Genomic DNA, 22,408 nt, shown 5'->3' with positions numbered 1-22,408 from the left:
AGACATACTAGGAGGATGTAGAAATAGATGTGTAGACTACTTTCTAAACAGGGAGAAAATCCAAAAATCTGAGACGCAAGGAGCCTTGTGAGTCCTTGTGCAGAACACCCTGAAGGTTAACTTACAGGTAGAGTCAGTGGTGAGGAAGGCAAATGCAATGTTAGCATTCATTTCATTTCAAGAGGTCTGGAATACAAGAGCTGAGGCTTTATGAGGCACTAGTGAGGTCTCACTTTGAGTACTGTGAACTGTTTTGGGCTCTTCATCTAAGAAAACATGTGCTGGCGTTGGAGAAAGTTCAAAGGAAGTTCACAAAGATGATTCTGGGAATTGAAGGGTACGAGGAATGTGTGATGGCTGAGTCTGTACTCGCTGGAATTTAGAAGGATGAAGGATGATCTCATTGAAACCTTTCAAATGTTGAAAGGCCTAGACAGAGATGTGAAATGATGTTTCTTGTGGTGTGGGAGTCTAGGATAAGAGGGCACTGCCTCAGGATAGAGGGGCATCCATTTAAAACAGATGTGAAGAAATATGTTTACCGAGTGGTGGATTTATGGAATTTGTTACCACAGGCAGCTGCGAAGGCCTGGTCATTGGGTGCATTGATAGGATTTTGATTGGTTACGCATCAAAGGTTACAGGGAGTGGGGCTAAGGAGGGGAAAAAGGATCAGCCATGATTGAATGGTGGAGTTGACTCGATGGACCATTGGCCTAATTCTACTCCTTTGTCTTGTGGTCTCATGATCTTATGAAATGATGGGGGCAGGAATAATTACAGCATTTAAAAGACATTTGGACAGGTAAATGGATAGGAAAGGTTTGGGGATATGGGCTAAATTCAGACAAATAGCACTAGCTTAGGTTTAGAGGGATGAATTGTGCTGAGGGACCTTCTTCCATGTTATGTAACTCTATTACTCCTGCTAACTCCTGCGGATCTCGTGTAATTTAATCTACTGGGCCACCCTAAGAGGGAACTTACTAAATACCAAATGGTGTACTAAAGTCCATTAATTTCCCTATCCCTGTCAACCTTCTTAAAAATCCTGTCATATTTGTGAAGTAGTAGCTTCTCTGCACAAAGCCTTGCTGACCATCCCTAAAATGTTCACGATTTTTCAGGTAAATACAGTAGTTCAGAATTTTCTCCCATAATTTCCTTGCCAGTCTGGTAAATGCATCAGCCTGTAATTCCAAGGATTATCCCTGCTGCCCTTAAACAAAGGAACAACTCTGGTTGTTCTCCAGTCTTCTGTGACCTCACCAGTCCGGAACTACTTCCTTTGGCTCCATACATTAATTCCCTGTTTGTTCTTGAGTGGATCGCCCCTTCCCCTCCATTTCTGCTTGTAAAATGCATTAATATTATCTTTAATTCTACTTGCCAATGACAATTGATGGCCTCTTCAGTTCTTTCTTTGTTGTTTGTCCTTTCTGTTCTTCAAGAGCCTTTCCTGATTTTGGCTTCTGCTTGACTAAACTTAGAATATCTTGTCATCCAAGGTTCACAGGATTAGTCCTGACGAAGGGTCTCGGCCCGAAACGACGACAGTGCTTTTCCCTATAGATGCTGCCTGGCCTGCTGTGTTCCACCAGCATTTTGTGTGTGTTGTTGGAATTTCCAGCATCTACAGATTTCCTCGTGTTCACAGGAACATGCTGTTCCTGTACTTTGACCAGCTGGCTTATAAAAGATTCTCACTTATTAGAGGTGGATTTAACCTGAAACCACCTCTGACAGTCTAGGTGATTGTTCTGATGACTGTTGACTGTTCCCAATGTGCTCCCTGCTGAAATTTGGATTACCTATTAAAACTCCTTTCTTCATCAAACAATTTACATATTGATGCTTATACAATGTCTTTTTGCTCCCAGCAAACAAAAGTAGCTTCTCTCTATAATATAGAATAACTCTTAATAACATACAGAAACTCATATGTTTCTGTGAAATTCACTGTTTCCCCCAAACACAGTGTATCCTACCTGAGGTACGATGCAGATCTCCAGTTGAAAGCTGGACCATTCTTTTTGAAACCTGATGCTGGTCAGCTAAAGGTCTTGATCTTTCATATTTGGGTTTTGTTTATGTGACTAAACTGGCAGTTGGTGATTGTATTATATCCCTCTTAAGTGCTTTGAATATTAGCTAAGTTAAAGAAGTTATCCAAATGCAGTTTTTGACCCTGCAATGATGAAAAAATGGCAAAATATTTCCAATGTACTCAGCTGTGTAACTGATAGGGGATCTTGGCAATATCATGTTCTAAGATTTTGCTCACAAATCCTATGGTCAGTTGTATAGCAAAATCACCACAGAATTGTTTTAAAATTACAAAACACCTTCACATTGTCCACTGCAAATGGCAAAATCTCCCTGTGGCTACTCATTTCGGTTTTACTTCCCATTCCCTTTCTGACATATCTGTCTGTGTGTCTCAGGTTGAAGGAGTAACACCTTATATTCCATCTGGGATGGCAACCTGATGGAGTAAACATTGATTTCTCCTGAGTAATTTCTCCCCCTCTCTTCACACTCTTTTTCCATACCTTATTTTGGTTACACTCTCACCCCTTATCTTCTCCTCACCTGCCCATCACCTTCTTCTGGTTTCCCTCCTTCCCTTTCTGCAATGGTCCACCATCCTCTCCTATAAGATTCTTCCTTTTTCAGCCCTTTACTTCTTCCGCCTATCCCAGGGGTCAGCAACCTTTACCACTGAAAGAGCCACTTGGACCCATTTCCCACAGAAAAGAAAACACTGGGAGCCGCAAAACCCGTTTGACATTTAAAATGAAATAACACTACATACAACGTTTTTTTTGCCTTTATGCTATGTATAAACAAACTATAATGTGTTGCATTTATGAAATTGATGAACTCCTGCAGAGAAAACGAAATTACATTTCTGCATGCAACAAAAACATTTTGAACTCCGAAAAAAAGACGTTGGGTTGAAAGTTACTTTTAAGTAAAATATTCAATGTCTATTTGAGTCCTTCTTGTATTTATGAAAAACGCCGAACTTAAATTTTCCGCCAGCAGCAAACCAAAAATAACGTCAGCCAGCTGTCATCCTGAAAAATGAAAGGACTATTTCACTGAACAATGAAAAAATATGAATATAAGTAAAATAATAGGCAATTAAAATATTTATCATACTTGGTTAATGGGATTTCTGCTCCTGGACAGCGCACAGCGTCTGCACATCAGGGCTGTATGATGTCACCTTCATCTTTACACAGGATCGCAAGCTGTCATCTGTGAGGTTTTCAATATCACTCCATTTGTGTTTCTGAGCAAGAACGGCCTTCTGACGGGCAACATCTTCAAGGTCTGCTGTCAAGCGTCTAAACTTGGACACCCATATGTCTTTGTCGGCTATGTCGGCCAGTTCCATCTCAAGATCAGGTTGACTCACACCTGCCAATGCAGTCGTATTCAGTAGGGAAGGATCGATGCTTAAGGGAGTGACCGGGAAGGATAATGTGTTTTTTTCCTCTCTGAACTCACAGAAGCGTTTCCCAAACGATGTTTGCATTGCGATGATTGCAGAATGTAAATACTCCGAAATTATCATGTCGTGACCTTGTTTGAACTCTCTCAAATTGGGGAAGTGAGACAAAGTGCCTTTCTGTAAATCTCTGGCAAGCACTGTCAACTTGCGCTCGAATGCCAAAACATCCTCCAACATGTGCAGGGCTGTACGTCCTTTCCCCTGAAGAGCTGTGTTCAGCGTGTTCAGGTGCGCTGTCATGTCTACCATGAAGTGTAGCTTTTCCAGCCACTCTGGCTGTTCCAGCTCAGGAAAGGTGAGCCCTTTGCTGCCCAGGAAAGTTTTCACTTCTTCCAGACACGCGACAAAGCGTTTCAGCACCTTCCGTCTGGACAGCCAGCGATAAAAACACGTTGTAGCGGTGTCAGTAAACTGCAGTCAAAGATAGCTTTATTCGAACTAAACAGCCTTGCTTTTCAGCTTCCCTCAACCCAGCCCCCATGGACGCAGATGCTGCAAAAGACGCGTACTCACAAACCCCCGTAGGCTATCTCCCTTAGCCGGAATGCTGGCTAATTGTGAGCCGTTTCGGATGTGGCAGGAAATGTGTCGCTACACTTAGGTTGTACAAGATCACCATAATTACATTTCAAAAGCTAACAAACTAACATAAAATACATTTTAATTAAATACTGACCAATTATTTCCCAAAGCCACAGGGAGCCGCAGCACAGAGGTGAAAGAGCCACAAATGGCTCAGGAGCCGCAGGTTGCCGACCCCCGGCCTATCCCCTTTCAACTTCTTCATAGCCTGCCCCACCCACACACCTTTCCCCTCGCCTGGTCTCACCTATCACTTACCAGCTTGTACTCGTTTCCCTCCCCCATCTTATTATTCTGGCTTCTGCTCTCTTTATTTCCAGTCCTGATGAAGGGTTTCGCCCCGAAGCATTGACTGTTTATTCCCCTTCTGTAGATGCTACCTGACTTGCTGAGTTCCTTCAGCATTTTGTCTATATTGCTTAAGATTTCCAGCATCTGCAGAATCTTTTGTTTAAAATACAAAATTATTTTGTGATAATGATATTTTTGAGTTCTGAAACAAAAATTTCTATTTAAATTTATACTTAATTTTTTTTTGTGGAAGGAATTAACCAATTTTGAAATAGGAACATGTTAATTTCAGTAACTGTGATGATTGCGCTCCTTCAGGAATCATTCATAATCTAGAGTAGTGGCATGACACGTTTCTGTTCCTCACATCATCTATCTGGCATTTCTCTTCAGTTAAAGTGGAAACTTGATAGTTCATTTCTGCATAGTTGATAACCACTGATTTGACTGAGGTTGCCCACCCTTGCAGCTAAGTGTCAGAGGAGATTTGCTGATTGCTCTTGGCTGTTTTGGAAGCTTTGTCCCAGAATTGAAAAGCCACTGAGTTTTTTTTGTAGGAATGATATCTGCGGAGGCTAAAGAATGGTTGATCTTTCAGAACAAGACCTTGCATCAGTTGCAAGATGATCATGGGGGCATTAGCAAAGAAGCATGCCTTTGTGAGAGTGAGATTGTTTTCTACCAGGCTATTCATTGACCTCTTACTATAGTCTACAGTCTTTCCATTTTATTTAAAAGTAGCACTGAGTTTCAAAACACAAAAGGTACAGAGTCTTAAAGTTTTGCCTTTACTGGGATTTTGCTGATTCCACTTCGCTCATATCAATTTAAATATGGAATTTAAGAGAGCCATGACTTACTGATATCAATCTCCCTTTGTAACAGTGCCCTACTTATCTTATATTCAGTTTGATTTACACAAACCTATTGGACTGAGGCGCATGTTTACCTAGAAGTTGCTGTGCTGTTAAGTGAAATTTGCTGTGGCATCTGAAGAGGGCAGTAATGCTTTAAAATATGCATTAGCTGGCATTCAATTCAGTGTTTGCTGAACATCGCATTTGTTGTTTTAGCTAACAGAAGTACATAAAATGTTCAAATATTCTCAAATATATTATTTTAGAAATTTTTCTAATTCCACTGCTTTACAATTCTTTAGGTAACAAATTCCTATTATTCTGGAGCTACAATGCCAAGCTCTTTGCCTTCTATTGCACTTAACCCCTGGATCTTATTTTTTAAACATCTTTTTCCATTTAGATTTTTGGTGGGCCCCTAAATCTGGTTGGAAATGAAGCTCAACAACAAGACAAAAGAAATCTTTCCCTTCATGAGTACCTCAGCATGGATTTACTGAAAGATGCAGGCATAAGGATCCCTAAAGGACAAGTTGCCAGCTCTGCTGATGAGGCCTTCAAGGCTGCCAAAGCAATAGGTATGTCTGTGCATGCAAGTTAACCTGTTATGACGATTTAAATATCTTGCTCGTTTTGATGTTATGTTTGTATTTAAATAAAGATGAGATTGAGAACCAAAGAAGGGCAATTAAAATATCTATTCATTATTTTTTTTTAAACTTTTTTTATTGCATTTTTAAATGGTTACAAAGTATGAAAAAACAATGTATATAACCCTTACCCCCTCCCCTTAACCCCTCCCCCCTAACTGCCCTATAGGAAAAAAAAGAAAGAAAGAAAGAAAGAATGCCTGGTTGTTGGAAGATCTCCACATGCTCCATGAAATTCGTAATAACTTTAATATGTATATTTATTTCTTTCCCCTAATAACCAATTGTTTCAGAATCAGAAAGAATTTATAAAAATTGCACTGGCAGTAGCCAAAAAAGCTATTGCAGTTACTTGGAAATCGGATACACATTTAAGTATAGATTCTTGGAAGAAAGAAATCTATGGTTGTATTCCATTAGAAAAAATTACTTATAATTTAAGAGATAAATATGAAACATTTTTGAAAATTTGGAGCCCTTATTTACAAAAATCCATTCATTATTTTGAAGGAATCTGAAGGAAGCATTTAGAGAATTTCAATGTTATTTCTGAATTTCAGGTGATTGGCTTTTGCCAGGAGGTTGAATTAAAAATAAGTATATAAAGCAATGCTAATGCGAGTAGTACCTATCTTTGATCACTGGGTGGTATGAGTCACTAGTATAATGTATAGAAAAAATATCAGGGATGAGAGAAGGCTACTTGCCTTCTGCAAAGATTTTTCCTACATTTTTTAATCTTGTCTAGCAAATATTCTAAATATTGACAAATACTATCACCTAAATGCTAGAATGCAGCATAATTTCCTTTTGAAGCGCCTGTGTATGCCTCAGGTGAGCTCTTCTACATCTAATTGTGAATGAATTATCTTGTGATGAGTTTATACCGTATCTGGACACTGTCCTTTTGTCCTCATTCAGACGAAGCATGCACTCCAGTTGTTGTCAGCTACCTCATGGCTCTTCAAGATCCATTACATGCTTTCATTTATATATGTGCCTACAAATTGTATTTTATTAAAGAGAAATTGCACATAGCGCAAACATAAGAAAAAGAGGATATTGGCCACAGATCTAGTCTTTAAAAACAAAATTTGGTGCACTTTTCACCGAGTCAAACGGTAAAACTTTTACTTATACTGTACCCAATCATTGGATTCCTGGAAATGAGGAGTTTATCTTGTGAGGAGCAGGTAAGTTATACTGCACTAAGTATAACTAAGAATGAAAGGTGATCAACCTTCTGATAAAACTTCTGACCAACACTTTGGTAGTGACTCATTGTTCACCTATGGTAGAGTTCTTAATAGTGAAGTGCAGGCCCTTCTATATATCAAGGGAGTTCACTGTTATTGTGATTGTTGCTGCTTACATTCTCCCCCACCCCCTTGTGCTGTTGCTGGGGAAGCACTCTGCGAGCTCTGTGGTGCCATGAGTGACTTGTGAACCACATACCCCGACGGTTTCTTTGTTGTTACTGGCAACTTCAACCATGCTAACTTAAAAAAAAGTCCTGCCTAAATTCTATCAACTTGTTGACCTTGCTACCTGGATGAAGACACATTAGACCTGGTTTATACCAACATCTGGTACAAACGAAGCTGCTTCCCTTTGGATTGGATTCTCTGAAACTGTTAAGCTAATGCTTCCATATAGACCACTGCAGCTCAGTTAATTGAAGTTCCAAGAGACATTTTCAGCATCTCTCTGGAACAGTCCACTGTCCTCTCAGGCTTCAAGGCAGCCACCGTCTGTCAGGGTCTGGTCCGGAACCACGTTCCGGGTTTCGATCCGGTCTGAGGGCTCTGGACTCCGGGTCCTGCAGTTGTCCCTCCCGTCACCTGTGATCTAGTTGGGACCCTCCTGGTTCAAGGAGACACTCGTGTAACTCATTGAGCTGCAGGTGTTTATAAGGGGCCTTGGGACTGGGACCAGGCGGGTGGTCATTTTGTTCTGTTTCCTGTTTCCCCGCCGGCTCCGAACTCTTCTCTGCATTCTGTTATCCTGCCTGGGCTCAGATCTATTCTTCATCATGCTTCACTGCCCGTACCAGTACTGCCAGGTTGGTCCTCTCCCCCACCTTTCTTCCCATGCACTGGTCCCGCTTCTCCACTCGTTTGTTTTTTTCGCGCGGTTGCGCTGTCTGCCGGCCATTTCTGATTTTCCCATTATCATGACTGTTGTGTTGGTCACCCTGGACCTATGCCCACTCCTATCCCTTGCCTCCGTCGGGCAGGTCCGGCCAACCTGTCGCTGCCTGACGGTGGTTCTGCCTGTTCCTATCCCTTGCCTCTGTCGGGCAGGTCCGGCTGACCTGCTGCTGCCCGACAGTGGTTCTGCCTGTTCCTATCCCTTGCCTCTGTCGGGCAGGTCCGGCCGACCTGCCGCTTCCCGACAGTGGTTCTGCCCGTTCTTATCCCTTGCCTCTGTCGGGCAGGTCCGGCCGACCTGCTGCTGCCCGACAGTGGTTCTGCCTGTTTCTATCCCTTGCCTCTGTCGGGCAGGTCCGGCCGACCTGCCGCTGCCTGACGGTGGTTCTGCCTGTTCCTATCCCTTGCCTCTGTCGGGCAGGTCCGGCCGACCTGCTGCTGCCCGACAGTGGTTCTGCCTGTTCCTATCCCTTGCCTTTGTCGGGCAGGTCCGGCCGACCTGCCGCTGCCCGACAGTGGTTCTGTCTGTTCCTATCCCTTGCCTTTGTCGGGCAGGTCCGGCCGACCTGCCGCTGCCTGACGGTGGTTCTGCCTGTTCCTATCCCTTGCCTTTGTCGGGCAGGTCCAGCCGACCTGCCGCTGCCTGACGGTGGTTCTGCCTGTCCCTATCCCTTGGCTCCGTCAGGCGGATTCGGCCGACCCGCCGCGGCCTGGCAGTGGTTCTGCCCCGTCCTCCTCTTCCGCCCGAACCTTGGGATAGTGCCCCACACCTGCCTAGGGGTCCGTTTGTGCCCAGGCCGGAGTTTCCGCCTGGGAGGCAGCCCTACCTGGGATATATGTGGCCCGCCCAGGGAAAGCTCTTTTCTGCCCCGTCCTCCTCTTCCGCTCGAACTCTGGGATTGTGCCCTGCACCCGCCTAAGGGTTCACGCCTTGCCCAGGCTGCCGGTGTTTCCGTCTGGGGTGCGTCTATACCCGGGATATATGCGGCCCTCCCAGGGAGGGCTCTGCACCAGCTTATCTAGCCTGAACCCCAGGGAGCTGCCTGCCTGCCTGCCTGAACCCCGGGGACCTGCCAGCCTGCCTGCCTGAACCCCGGGGACCTGCCAGCCTGCCTGAACCCCGGGGACCTGTCTGCCTGCCTGCCTGAACCCCGGGGACCTGCCAGCCTGCCTGCCTGAACCCCGGGGACCTGCCAGCCTGCCTGCCTGAACCCCGGGGACCTGTCTACCTGCCTGAACCCTGAACCCCGGGTCCTGTCTGCCTGCCTGCCTGCCTGAACCCTGAGGACCTGTCTACCTGCCTGCCTGAACCCCGGGTCCTGTCTGCCTGCCTGCCTGAACCCTGAACCCAGGGTTCTGTCTACCTGAACCCCGAGGACATGTCTACCTGACTGCCTGAACCCCGGGGACCTGTCTGCCTGCCTGTCTGAACTCCGGGAGCCCGCTCCGCTCTGCCTACCTGAACTCTATCTACCTGAACCCCAGCTCTACCCTGCCATGGCATCCCCATCCTGTCCTCCCCCTAGTACTTCAGTGTCTGCTTCCTGCGTTTGGGTCCATCCGGCCCCTCCTGACACCGTCATCCCAGTACCTTGGAAGGTAACGGTAACCTGCCTCAATGACCACCATCCAATGGCACAGACCTCAACAATGATGAAGTGGCTGGTTATGGGTCACATTAAATCCCATCTTCCTTGTACATTGGACCCTTTTACCTTTTGCTTATTGCTCTAGTCAGTCTACTAATGATGCCAAGCCCCTGCACTCCACTCCATCCTGTCCTAGCTAGAAAATGGTACTTTGTATGCCGGGTTGCTGTATCTTGACTTCAGCTTGGTGTTTATTATGATCAAACCTCAGAAACTGGTGGGATAACTGTCCACATCTTCTCTCTGTAACTGGATCCTGTACTTCTTGACAGAAAGGCCACAGTTAGCTGTGTTGACAGAAACATCTCTACCTCCATCGTACTGAGCACCAGTGCGCTCCATGACTATATGGTTACCCTGCTGCTGTTTATGTTGCTGGTGCATGACTGCACTGCTAGATGTAGTCCAAACTGAATCATTAAGTTTGCTGATGACACAACAGTGGTTGGCCTCTTCAGCAACGAAGATGAGATGAGGAGGTAGAGCAGCTGGTAAAATTGTAAAATTGTAAAATTGTGTGAGCTCAAGGTGGACAAGACTCCTCAACCATCGGGCTCATGAACAAGAGGAGTTAACTATACTCATTTAAGGACTCTTTTATCTAGTTATTTCATGTTCATTATTTATTGTTGTTTATTTATTATCTGCATTTCCACAGTTTGTTTAGTTTACAGTTCCTGATGTTTATAGTTTACAGTTACTACTCTATAGATTTGCTAAGTATGCCCGCAGAAAATGAATCTCAGGGTTGTATGTGGTGATGTGTATGTATTCTGATAATAAACTTTGAATCAGAGAAATGATTGTGGACTCCAGGAAGGTGCAGGCTGACCTCTCCTCACTGCACCACTGTGGAGAGAGTTAGGAACACCAGATTTCCAGGAGTGTACATGACAGACAATCTTACCTGGTCCCTCAACATTACCTCTTTGGTCAAGAAAGCGCAGCAGCATCTCCACTTCCTGAGGAGATTAAGACGAGTGAGACGCTCTCTCTGCACACCCCCATTTTAACCCATTTTTACTAGTGCATCATCGAGTATCCTGACCAGCAGCATCACTGTCTGGTATGGGAATTGTAAGGCACCTGTGTATGCAATGTCAGTGATCCTTCCCATCCATCCAACAATGTGTTTGACCCCTACCATCAGGCACGAGGTACTGTAGCATTAGGACAAGAACTGTTAGGTTGAGAAACAGATTCTACCCTCAGGTCATAAGATTACCGAACTCCATGCCGCCCTTTGGGTCTCATCACGTATGAAGCATCAATAGCTTTATACGGTTTCCTTTTTAACTTGTAACATATATGTACCTTATTAGTTATTTTATTTGTGGTAATATCACTTAATGTGTTAAGTGTGTGAGTTATATGTACTATGTAGTGTACCTTGTCAGGAAGAACGTTTTGTTTGGCAGTACAAACGGTATGGTTGAATGACAATAAACTGATCTTGAACTTGATAGTGTTTATCTTTTCAGCTGTGTAAAATTTCAATGAGTATAATTATATCCTTGTTTTCTCCTCAAAAGACCCACCCTCCTTTCACAAACCATCGTAAATTGAGTAACATTGCATCTGAATTAACTTCAGTACCTGCAAGACAAGTATATTTTTACATATTGTAAGCAGTTGTCAAAACGACCTACAAGATGTGGAAAGATTTACCTGCCCTTATAGTTCAACAGTCTTGTTATGACACTCAGTCTTTATGAATGATTGTTCGATAATATTTTCTGCATCAGTACGCCTAGCTCTCTCTATAACTCAACGTTTCCAAGATTTATGTCTTTTAAGCATTATTCTGTATTTGTATACGTACCTACCAAAATCAAAAATATAATATTTCCTCATTACATATCATTTACAATTTGGTACTTTCTTGTTCACTTAGCATCTTTAGCCTTTTGTATATGCTTTGCTCCACACAGTCCAATCCAGTATTCATTCCTTATCTGTATTAAGGGTCATGTCTTTCACCTCTGTGACATGTGTAGTTTGGAAATTAGCTGCCATATTTTCTTCAGTACAACAATAGCTACATTTCAGATACAGTTTATTGACAGTAGTCTGCGAGGTTCTCTTAATAAAAGTTTGTTGTTTTGTTAAAAACACAAAATGCTGGCAGAACTCAGCAGGCCAGACAGCATCTATGGGAGGAGGTGTCGTCACTATCTCTTCCCATAGATGCTGTCTGGCCTGCTGAGTTTTGCCAGCATTTTGTGTTTTTATTTATTTCCAGCATCTGCAGATTCACTTTTGTTGTTTTGTTGTTGGCTATACATCAGCTGATACATATTGTCATCCAAAAGTGAACAATTCCTGATTGTGGGTAGACTCATTTGTCTCCCTTCCCTCTTTGGCATCCGCCCCCCAGTCCTTCATAGAAAAATGTCAGATGTTTGTGCTCATTGGATTAATGAATCCTTCTTGCTTTGACAGGGTCAAAAGATGTGGTGGTGAAAGCTCAAGTGCTTGCTGGTGGTCGTGGGAAAGGAGAATTTGAAGGTGGTCTGAAGGGAGGAGTGAAAATTGTATACTCGTAAGTCTGGAGATTACAATTCAGTGTACTGTAATTAAATGCACTGCTTCCACAGAAGGTTCTCCTGTCCCACCATTCAGACTGTTGAAATTGTATGCTGAGCAGTACTCAGTGAGTTCTCTCTTGACTATGGCAGTGAAAATATGATTATATTCAAGAATAATCAAGAATGAACATTTTGTCATGTTGCCAAAGTTATGTTGCTTCATGCAGCTTAAGTAGTTTCAAACTTTTTTGGAATTTAAAATTGTGGAAAGTGTCCAATATATCATTAGTTGAAAGAATTTTTACCTTTTCTCTCTGGACTCTCACTTTCTCCTGGGTAGCCTCCTCCTTTCCTTTCTCCTATAGTCGTCTTTCCTCTCTTATCATATTCTTTCTCCAGCCAGCCTTTTACCTTTCCCACTCACCTGGCTTCACCTATCACCTCTAGCTAGCCTCCTTCCTCTCACCCCACCTTTTTATTCCAGCATTGCCTCCTTCCTTTTCAGTCTTGGAGAAGGGTCTCAGCCCGAAATGTCGACTGCTGTTCAATTCAGTAGGTGCTGCTTGACCTGCTGATTTCCCCCAGTATTTTGTGTGTGCTTTGGATTTCCAACATCTGCTGACTTTCTCTTGTTTAAAATTGTAGGTGAGTTGGCATGATGTAATTGTGTGGTAAGATGTTAGAGTCCATTATTAGGGGCAAGGTTTGGGGTTATTTAGAGGCACACGATAAAATAAGCCGATTTTAGCTTGGTTTCTTTAAGGGGAAATCTTAGCTGTTGGAATTCTTTGAGGAAGTAACAGGCAACATAGACAATAGAGTGTCAGTGGATTATGTTTAGATGAATTTTCAAAAGGACTTTAACAAGGTACCACACATAAGGCTGGTAGATAAGATAAACGTAGTATTACAGGAAAGACCATAGATTAGACAGAAGAGTGACTGACTGGAAGAAGGCAAAGTGTGGGACTTCCCTGGTTTGTCTGCCGGTGACAGGTGTTGTTCTGCAAGAGGCAGTGTTAATTCCGCTATTTTACATGTAATTGATGGCTCTGTGGTGAGGTTTGCAAATGATACAAAGTGGAGGGGTGAATAGTGTTGAGGAAGCAGGAAGTCGACAGAAGGATTTGGACAGATTCGGTGAATGCACAAGAAATTGGCAGATGGAGTAAGTGTAGCGAAGTGTAAGGTCATGCACTTTGGTAGAAGAAATAAAGGCATAGACTATTTCCAAATGGGGAGCAAATTCAGAAATCAGAGGTGCAAAGGTACTTTGGAGTTCTCGTGCAAGATTCACTGAAGGTCACTTGCTGATTAATGTGCAAATGCAGTGTTAGCATTCATTTTGAGAGGACTAGAATATAAAAACAAGGTTATAATGCTGAGGCTTTATAAAACAGTGGTCAGATCACACTTCTGAACAGTTTTGGGCCTCATATCTAAGAAAGGATGTAGTAGGGAAGATTTATGAGAATGATTCCAGTAATGAAAAGGTTCATGTATAAGGAGCGTTCATTGGGCCCTGGTCCTGTACTTGCTGGAGTTTAGAAGAATGAAGGGGGTGTTTTCACTGAAAGTTGTGGAATACTGAATGGCCCAGATAGAGTGCAGAGTATATTTCCAATAGCAGCAGAGTCTCAGAATGGGACAGAGAAGAGGAATATCTTTAGCCAGAGAGTGGAATCTGTAGAATTCATTGTCACAGACATCGGTGGAGGCCAAATTGTTCAGTATATTTAAAGCAGAGGTTGATAAGTTTTTTTGATTAGTAAGGGTGTTGAAAGGTTACAGAATAAAGACTGGAGGGTTGGTTTGAGAGGGGAAATAAAACAGTTATGATTGAATGGCTGAGAAGTCTCAGTAGGCCAAATGGTCAAATTGTGCTCATATGTCTTGTGGTCTTGGAGTCCCCAGGGCCTGATGGCATATATCCCAGAATACAGAAAAAAAGCAAGTGAAGAGATTGCTGGAGTTTTACAGTTAGTAATAGACGAGGTCCTGGAGGACTGGAGAGTAGCAAATGTTTCTTTGTTCAAGAAGAGAAATGAGGATAATCCAGACAATAATAGTCAGTGAACGTCATATTAGTACTGGGGAAGCTATTGGAGGGATTGCTGTGAAATAGGATTTATGGACATTTGGAAAAGCTTGGCCTGCTTGTCAACAGTTAGCTTGACTGTACAGGGCTGGTCACACCTTATAAATTTACAATTTTTGAGGAAGTGACAAAGCTGCTTGATGAGGGTAGGTTGTGGACATTACCTGCATGGACTCTAGCAAGGCATTTGCTAAGTTCTCTTGTATTAGCTTGATTCAGAAGATAAAATGTAGGTGATCCAGAATATATCGCTAGCATGATCTCAGAACTGGCTTGCCCATAGAAGACAGACAGTCTTCTGGAGTGGAACGATGTAATCCGACTGGAGATCTGTGATCGGTGGTGTTCTTTAATGATCTCTTCTTTGTTACTTGTGATATGTAATCATGATTTGAGTGGAATAGGAAGTTTGCTGATATTACATGGGTTGTGGACAGTGTGAAGGACTATGACAGAATACAGTGGAACATGGATCAACTCCAGATATGGAAAGGGAAGTAGCAGATGGAGTCTAACCTGGGCATGTGTGAGGTGTTGTACTTTAGGAGGTCAAATGGGGGGGGAAAAAGTATACGGTTAACAATAAACGCCTGAAGTTAATAGTAGATGGGTGAATGGAAATGTAGAGTGCTGTTTAGGAGGGAATGGTTTAGTCTGATTTTTAGATTTGATTGAAAGGTTGGGAAAGCTTAAGGGCCTGTACCTGGCTGTTATGTTCTATACATTGAGGTACAGAAGGGTCTTGGGGCCCAAGTCAATAGTTCATTAAAAATGTCATTGCAGGTGGTTAAGGTGGCAAAGATGGTGTATGGAATGTTTATCTTCATATGTAGAGGTGATGAGTAGAAGAGTAAGAAAGTTATGCTGCAGCTATTTAAAACTGTAGTCACACCACACTTGGAGTTAGTGTGCAGTTCTGGTCACCCTATTCCAGGAAGGATGAGGAGACTGGAAGAAGCTGCAGAAGAGGTTTATTAGGATGCTGCTTGGATTAGACAGTAGGAACTATAAGGAAAGGTTGGGCAAATTTCAGTTGTTTTTCCTAGAGCTTCAGAGATTAAAGGGAGACATAGTAGAGGGTTTTAAAATAATGACAGGGATAGATTGGGTCAGTAATCAGAGTCTTTTCCCCAGTGTAGAATGCTAATGCTACAATGGATAGCTTCAATGTAAGAGAGGGACAGATGTGCATGGTAAGTTTTATGTACAGAGAGCGGTAGGTGTCTAGAAAGTACTGCCAAGTTGGGTGGTGGAGGCAGAGACAATGGTAGCATTTTACAGGCATTTGGACATTCCATGTGAACATACAGGGAACGGAGGGACATAGATCACATGCAGGCAGATTAATTTGGCATCATGGTCAATGCAAATATTGTGTGCCAATGGGCCTCTTCCTGTGCTGCGTTTTGATATTTTGCTGCTGGCTTTTGGTTTTATTGAGCTACAGGCAGAAATTGTCTCATACTTACTTACTACAATAGGATCACATTTTGCTCCTAACAGATTATTTGCAGCACAAAGCTCCCATCTGCAAGCAAACTTTGTACAAGAGCTGATCTGACTCAGTGACAACAGATTTACATCAGAGATGGCTAGCACTGCTTTGACAAGGGCAGATCGTGTCTGGTCAATCCTGTTGAACCTTTAATGGCAAAATGAGTTGTTGAGGGCAATGCAGTTGTATAAGTGGGAGACTTAACATTTGTCAAACCACAGCTGGAGTACTCCATACAGTTCTGGTCACCACATTGTAGAAGTGATAGTGATAGTGATGGAAAGGTTGCAGAAATGATTCACCAGGATGTTGCCTGGTGTGGAGCATTTCAATTATGAAGTGAGGCTGGGTCTATTTCCCTGGAGCAGAGAAGGTTAAGAGGGACATGGTTAAAAGCTTGAGAACATGTACCACTGGGCTCAAGAATAAATTCTATCCCACTGTTGTAAGACACTTGAATGGACTTTCTATGATAAAAATGAACTCTTGATCTCTAAATCTACCTTATCACAGCCCTTGTACCTAATTTGTCCACCTGCACTGCACTTTTTCTGTAACTGTGACACTATATTCTGCGGTTAATCATTTAAATTCCTTTTGTACTCCTTAAATGTCTGAATGGCATGCAGCTGAAAACATCTCATTATCCTAGTATATGTGACGATAGTAAACCATCTGTAGCTAATGAAGATGCAAAAATCTTTGTTAGCTCTCTAGCAATTTCCTCCCTTTCTTCCTACAGCTTCCTGGGATAGATAGGATGCATGGAGTTGGGGGCGATGTATTAGCATGGATAGAGGATTGGTTAACTAATAGAAAGCAGAGAGTTTGGGATACATGGATGTTACTCTGGTTGGCAATCACTGGTGAGCGGTGTGCTGCAGGGCTCAGTGCTAGGCCTGCAACTGTTCACGATATACATTAACGATCTGGAAGAGAGGACTGAGTGTAGTGTTTGTTGATGATACTAAATTGAGTGGAAAAGCAAATTGTGCAGAAGATAAGGAGAGTCTGCAGAGAGATATAGATAGGTTAAGTGAGTGGGCAAGGTTCTGGTAGATGGAATACAATGTTGGTAAATGTGAGGTTATCCACTTTGGAAGGAAAAATGAAAGGACATATTATTATTTAACTGATAGAATATTGCAGCATGCTGCAGAGGGATTTGGGAGTGCTTGTGCATGAATCACAAAAGGTTGGTTTACAGGTCCAGCAGGCTATCAAGAAGGCAAATGGGATGTTGGCCTTCATTGCTAGGAGAACAGGGAGATTATGCAGCATCTGTACAGGGTACTGGTGAGGCTGCAACCTGGAATACAATGTGCAGTTCTGGTCTCCTTACTTGAGGAAGGATATACTGGCTTTGGAGGTAGTACAGAGGAGGTTCACCAGGTTGATCCTAGAGATGAGGGGGTTAGATATGAGGAGAGATTAAGTTGCCTGGGATGGTACTCGTTGGAATTCAGAAGAATGAAAGGAGATCTTATAGAAACATAAAATTATGAAAGGGATAGATAAAGATGGAGGCAGGGAAGTTCTTTTCAGTGGTAGGTGAGACTAGAACTAGGGGACATAACCTCAAGATTCAGGGGAATAGATTTAGGAGGGAGATGAGGAAGAACTGCTTATCCCAGAGGGTGGTGAATCTGTGGAATTCTCTGCCCAATGAAGCAGTGAAGGCTACCTCAATAAATATATTTAAGGCAACGTTGGATAGATTTTTACATAGTAGGGGAATTAAGGGTTAAGGGCAGGTAGGTGGAGATGAGTCGATGACCAAATCAGCCATAATCTTATTGAATGGTGGATGTCCTACTCCTGCTCTTAATTCTTATGTTCTTATACTATCAGCTCTGGGGTTTTATTTGTTTTAAAGTGCTCCAATAATTTTAGCTCTTCCACTTTTCTAATACAATATGCTGTAGAATATCCCCACGTACCTCTCCCTTAAATCTCCCGCTTCCATGTCCTTCTCCCTGGAGACTACAAATGCAGAGTATTAATTTAAGATCTGATTCCTGTCTCCTGATTTCATGACTTCCTGTAGTTGCTGAGGAGCCTGTTCCTTCCTTAGCTATAACAAACCAATTTACTGATTACTTGGAGACTATTTACTTTCAACTTTTTTGATGTTCAATTTAAAGCTTTGGAATACAGGCAGTCCCTGAGTTATGAATGTGCAACTTACGAACAACTCGTACTTATGGACGGAGGAAGGAGAACACCGTCCGCCATTTTAAGTCAGATCACGGCGTCTTCTGCCATTTTAATTTGTTGTCGTTAACGCTGTGTTGAGTGTGTTACTTTGTACTTAGCTTAAATTTTTCTTAGCAAGATTCGCCCTGACCCCCCCCCCCCCCCCCACTTTTCCAGTCAGTACTGCCCCCAGTGCGGGTGGACTTTAGGACCTGGGGGAGCCAGGACCCACCGCTCGCGGCTGCTGCTGAATCCGCAGTGTTTCTGTTGACGGAAAACGATCACGATTGAAATAAAGTGGAAATAATACAGTGATCGGAAAGAGGTGAAACGCTATCGGTCATTGGAAAAGCATTAAGTCAGTCAGCGATCAGAACCATTTTAAAGGATGAAGTGAGAATAATGGAGCATGTGAAAGACCTTGCCCTGATGAAAGCTACGATTATTACTAAGCAACACACTGATTTAATTATTGAAATAATAAATTTAAGTGTTTTATATGCATAGAAAGGTAAAATATATACTATATACTGAGACAAATGTTTGACTAACTGACGCTAAATACCTGTTCCGACTTGCATACAAATCTGACTTAAAGACGGACTCAGGAACGGAACTCATTTGTAACCCGGGGACTGCCTGTACTTCTCTTAAGTCAGGTACTGCCATTGTTAAGTAAATGTCATTCTGTTTAGTAAGTATATTGAAATTACTGAGGAAAAAACCTTTCGAAGTCCCCGTTGTGAGCATATGATGGATCTCTTTGAATAAGATAAACCTAACTGTAATTTAAAATCTAATTAAATATGAATCACAGACTTGTGTCAATTGTCTGCTCTACTGTAATTAATATGATTCTTTGACTATATTTCTGAATTCTGTTTCAAAGAACATTAAATCTAGTGTTAAGGATGCCTTGCAGCCTATCTTATTTCCCCAGCTACTTGCTTAAAGTCAGTCCAGCAATGAATGTTTATTAGATTCTTCCTTCAGTTAGGTCACAGTATTGCCCTTTGGACTATCAAGTTTGTTCCAGCTCTGTATACTGTAAATACCCTTGTTTTTATACTTGTCCTTCGCTCCATAGCCCCACAAATTCTTTTCTTTCATAGACTTGCTCAGGTCTCCTTTTGAATACTCAAGTTTAGTATGGTATACATCAGAAATCCTAATTACTTGATGTGTGATTAAACAAAAATATCTTTGTGTCACTTTTGGAACAAGTAGAGTATTAATTATTGATTTGAAAATGGGAAGTGTGAGAAGGGCAGGGTTACCAAGATGTGCCAGTGTCAGCTGTTGCTGTCCACTTGGACCTAGTCGGAAAACTACACTAAGTTGACCAAACTGAGCTGATAGTATTACTGTGTTCCATGGTTAGGTCATTAATGAAAGACCCATCAGGTTATCTGATTGCTAAATGTCAAAATGATCAGATGTCTGACTATATGGCTTATCAGACAGTCTTACAAAGGATTAAGTTAATAATATGTGGGATAGGCTAAGTTGGGATGCCAAGTTACTCCCTTGGGTGATATTAATATATGTGTTTATTGCCCAGAATTATTGAGTTATCCGGGTGGAAATTGAATTTTTTGGTTTGGGATAATTCCATTCTATTCTCTCTTTTTTTAATTGTGAGAGGACCAATTGTTCTGGACAACATGCACTTCCATTTCCTTGCACATTTGCTCCGAATGGAGGTGAATAGCACTCTTCCATAGTGACTCAATTGTGTAAAAGAACTTAAGATTTTTGTGTAGTGTCTGTGACAAAGTCGACGCTTTAATTTTACGAACAAGAGATCCAGTCCGCATGAAGGATTTTGACCTGAAACTTTGACTGTTTACTTTTTTCCATTGATGCTGCCTGGCATGCTGAGATCCTGCAGTATTTTTGTCTATTCAATTTTTAGATGGTTCCTGGTTTTTCATACGTCATTTTTGAAGAATGAAAAGAAAAGAATTAAATATCTAATCTAAAACAGCTCCACAAAAAAGGCACCTTCAGGGGAAAGATTTGTTGCTTGAATTATTTTTTCTCTAAATTCATGGTTACATTGTAAAATTACAGTTTTGGTCTTTGATTTGACTTGATTTGTCTGTTTATTTCAAGTTTGCACATGTTGATCAGTTAGATGAGAGTTTCAAAAACATTTAAAAATTTCTTGTATTAAAAACTGTCAATTTATGTATTTTGCTAATTATGTTCAGTAAAGTATTGATCCCCTTGCAGCCCAGAAGAAGTCCGAGATATTGCTTCAAGGATGATTGGAAGAAAATTAATCACTAAACAAACTGGAGAGAAAGGAAGGATATGCAACAAGGTGTTTATCTGTGAACGCAGGTATCCAAGAAGAGAGTACTATTTTGCTATCACAATGGACAGATCTTTTCAGGTGAATAATTAATGTTGTTCGTATCTTCATTAGTCAAATACTAAGGATGAAAAGCAAGAATTATTGAAACATTCAACTTTTTGGGCAGTATTTGTGGTATAGATAAACAGCTGATCTTTTTGGGTTGAAGAATGAAGATGCTGAAATTCTGAAATAGAGGTTTTTATGTTTAGCTTGGTGAATGATCATTGATCTGAAATGTTTATCTCAAACCACAAATACTGTCTAATATCTGGAATGTTTCCAGCATTTTTTATTTTATTCATGTTAGTTTATGGCTGCAATATTTAAATATAGCAATTCTTTTGGAACAGGGGATTGCAGAGAATTAGTTAATGCTTTGTTTGAAGGGTATTGACAATACTCGAGTTTACATCATATTGAAATTTTTGTGTGAGATGTTACAATAAGTATCACCAGACTAGTTCCTATCTAACCTTGGCTCAAGTAAGCTTTGCAGCATTTGGATCATGAATAGAATTATTGTAGTTCTTGTCTTTTCCATATCCTTTGAGAAAGATTCAAGCTGTAATTTTCCAATCGCCATATTGTTTGAAGTTGACTAATCCTGCATTGGAACTAAACTTGCATCTTAGAATTTTTTGACAACCATGGCAAGTTGTTGTTAACTTGTTGTATTGCCATACAGACTGTAAATAGATTGATAGGTCCTTTAGCCACTGACTGCACACCCATCAAGTACCTGTATGCACCACTCTGAAATTTTTGCTCAATCCAAGATAACCAAATTAATTTGAAAGCGGATATTATCTCTTTTTTTAAAACTGTCTAACTTAAATTAATTGGACAGAGTCTTAAAATGAAATCATGGATTTCTGCAGAACGTGTAACGATTAATGAAATTTTATGTGAAGAAATTTAGGTTAAAATGAGGCTTAAATCTATTTAATTTGACAATTATAACTAATATAAAAGTATATAAGGGCAAAAAGAAGTATTGTAAGAGAGTGAAGAAGTCTCCCAGGTTATGTATAGTATGCGGCAAAAATCAAGGATTGTATACAGAATAAGTTAACTCATCAGGATATGATTGAGCTGATTTGGAAGTAAACAGAAATGTTTTAACACTGGTTAAAGGCATGGCATAATATTAATTGACTCCTTTGTATCAGATTTTACAAAGAAAGATTGTAGAAATTAGAGGAGAAATAGGAAGTGAAAATGCTCATGTTGTTAGAGATGTAACATAGGATTTGGTTTAACATACTTCCAGATTGGCAGTTTAATGAGAGGATGTTCACAGTTTTTCATCTTTGCTCATGTAAGAGAAAGGGTTAAAAAGCACCTGTACAAAATGCCCATCCAAACTAACCGGTTGCATACCGCCTCATCTCACATTCCCATTCTATCAGTTGGCTTTGACTTCTCTCGTTAGCCACAGTTGATTCATCTTTTGTTTAGAATACTTCTTCAATTTTGGGATGTACATATCTTGTGCCTTCCAAATTGTTTCCGGAAATTCCAGCCATTGTTACTCTGCCATCGTCACTGCCAGTGTTCTTTTCCAATCAGTCCTGGCCAACTCCTCTCATGCCTTTGTAATTCCCTTTACTCCACTATAATTCTAATGTATCTGGCTTTAGCTTCTCCTTCTCAAATTTCTTGGTGAATTTGTTCATATTATAATCACTTGCACCTAAGGGTTCTTTTACCTTATGATCTCTAATTAATTCTAGTGGGCTCAACCACGAGCTGCTCTAAGAAGCCATCTCGTTGGCTCTCTAGAAATTCCTCCTCCTGTAATCCAGAATCAAACTGATTTTCCCAATCTTTCTGGATTTTGAAATCCCCCATGACTATTGTAACATTGCCCTTTTGGCATGCATTTTCAATCTCCCGTTGTAATTTGTAGGCCATATCCTTACTATTGTTTGGGGGTCTGTATGCAACTCCTATCAGGGTCTTTTTCCCTTTGAAGTTCCTTAGCTCTATCCATAATGATTAAATACCTTCTGACTGTATGTCACCTCTTT

General features: G+C 41.5%; 1 protein-coding gene across 2 annotated transcripts in view; it reads left to right on the top strand.

Moving 5' to 3' along the window:
• Nucleotides 1-22,408, top strand: part of sucla2 (succinate-CoA ligase ADP-forming subunit beta) — an 89,504-nt gene that overhangs the window by 22,745 nt on the left and 44,351 nt on the right. For both annotated transcript variants that reach the window (XM_059977337.1, XM_059977338.1), the window contains 3 exons: nucleotides 5,654-5,828; nucleotides 12,142-12,241; nucleotides 20,252-20,414. In XM_059977337.1, coding sequence (XP_059833320.1) covers nucleotides 5,654-5,828; nucleotides 12,142-12,241; nucleotides 20,252-20,414 — 438 coding nt within the window. The remainder of the gene's footprint in view (nucleotides 1-5,653; nucleotides 5,829-12,141; nucleotides 12,242-20,251; nucleotides 20,415-22,408) is intronic.

Source organism: Hypanus sabinus, chromosome 8 (assembly GCF_030144855.1).
Source record: "Hypanus sabinus isolate sHypSab1 chromosome 8, sHypSab1.hap1, whole genome shotgun sequence".
In the NCBI taxonomy this organism is placed as follows: domain Eukaryota; kingdom Metazoa; phylum Chordata; class Chondrichthyes; order Myliobatiformes; family Dasyatidae; genus Hypanus; species Hypanus sabinus.
Note: the sequence above shows the minus strand (reverse complement) of the source record. Positions and strands in the feature narration are given on the sequence as shown.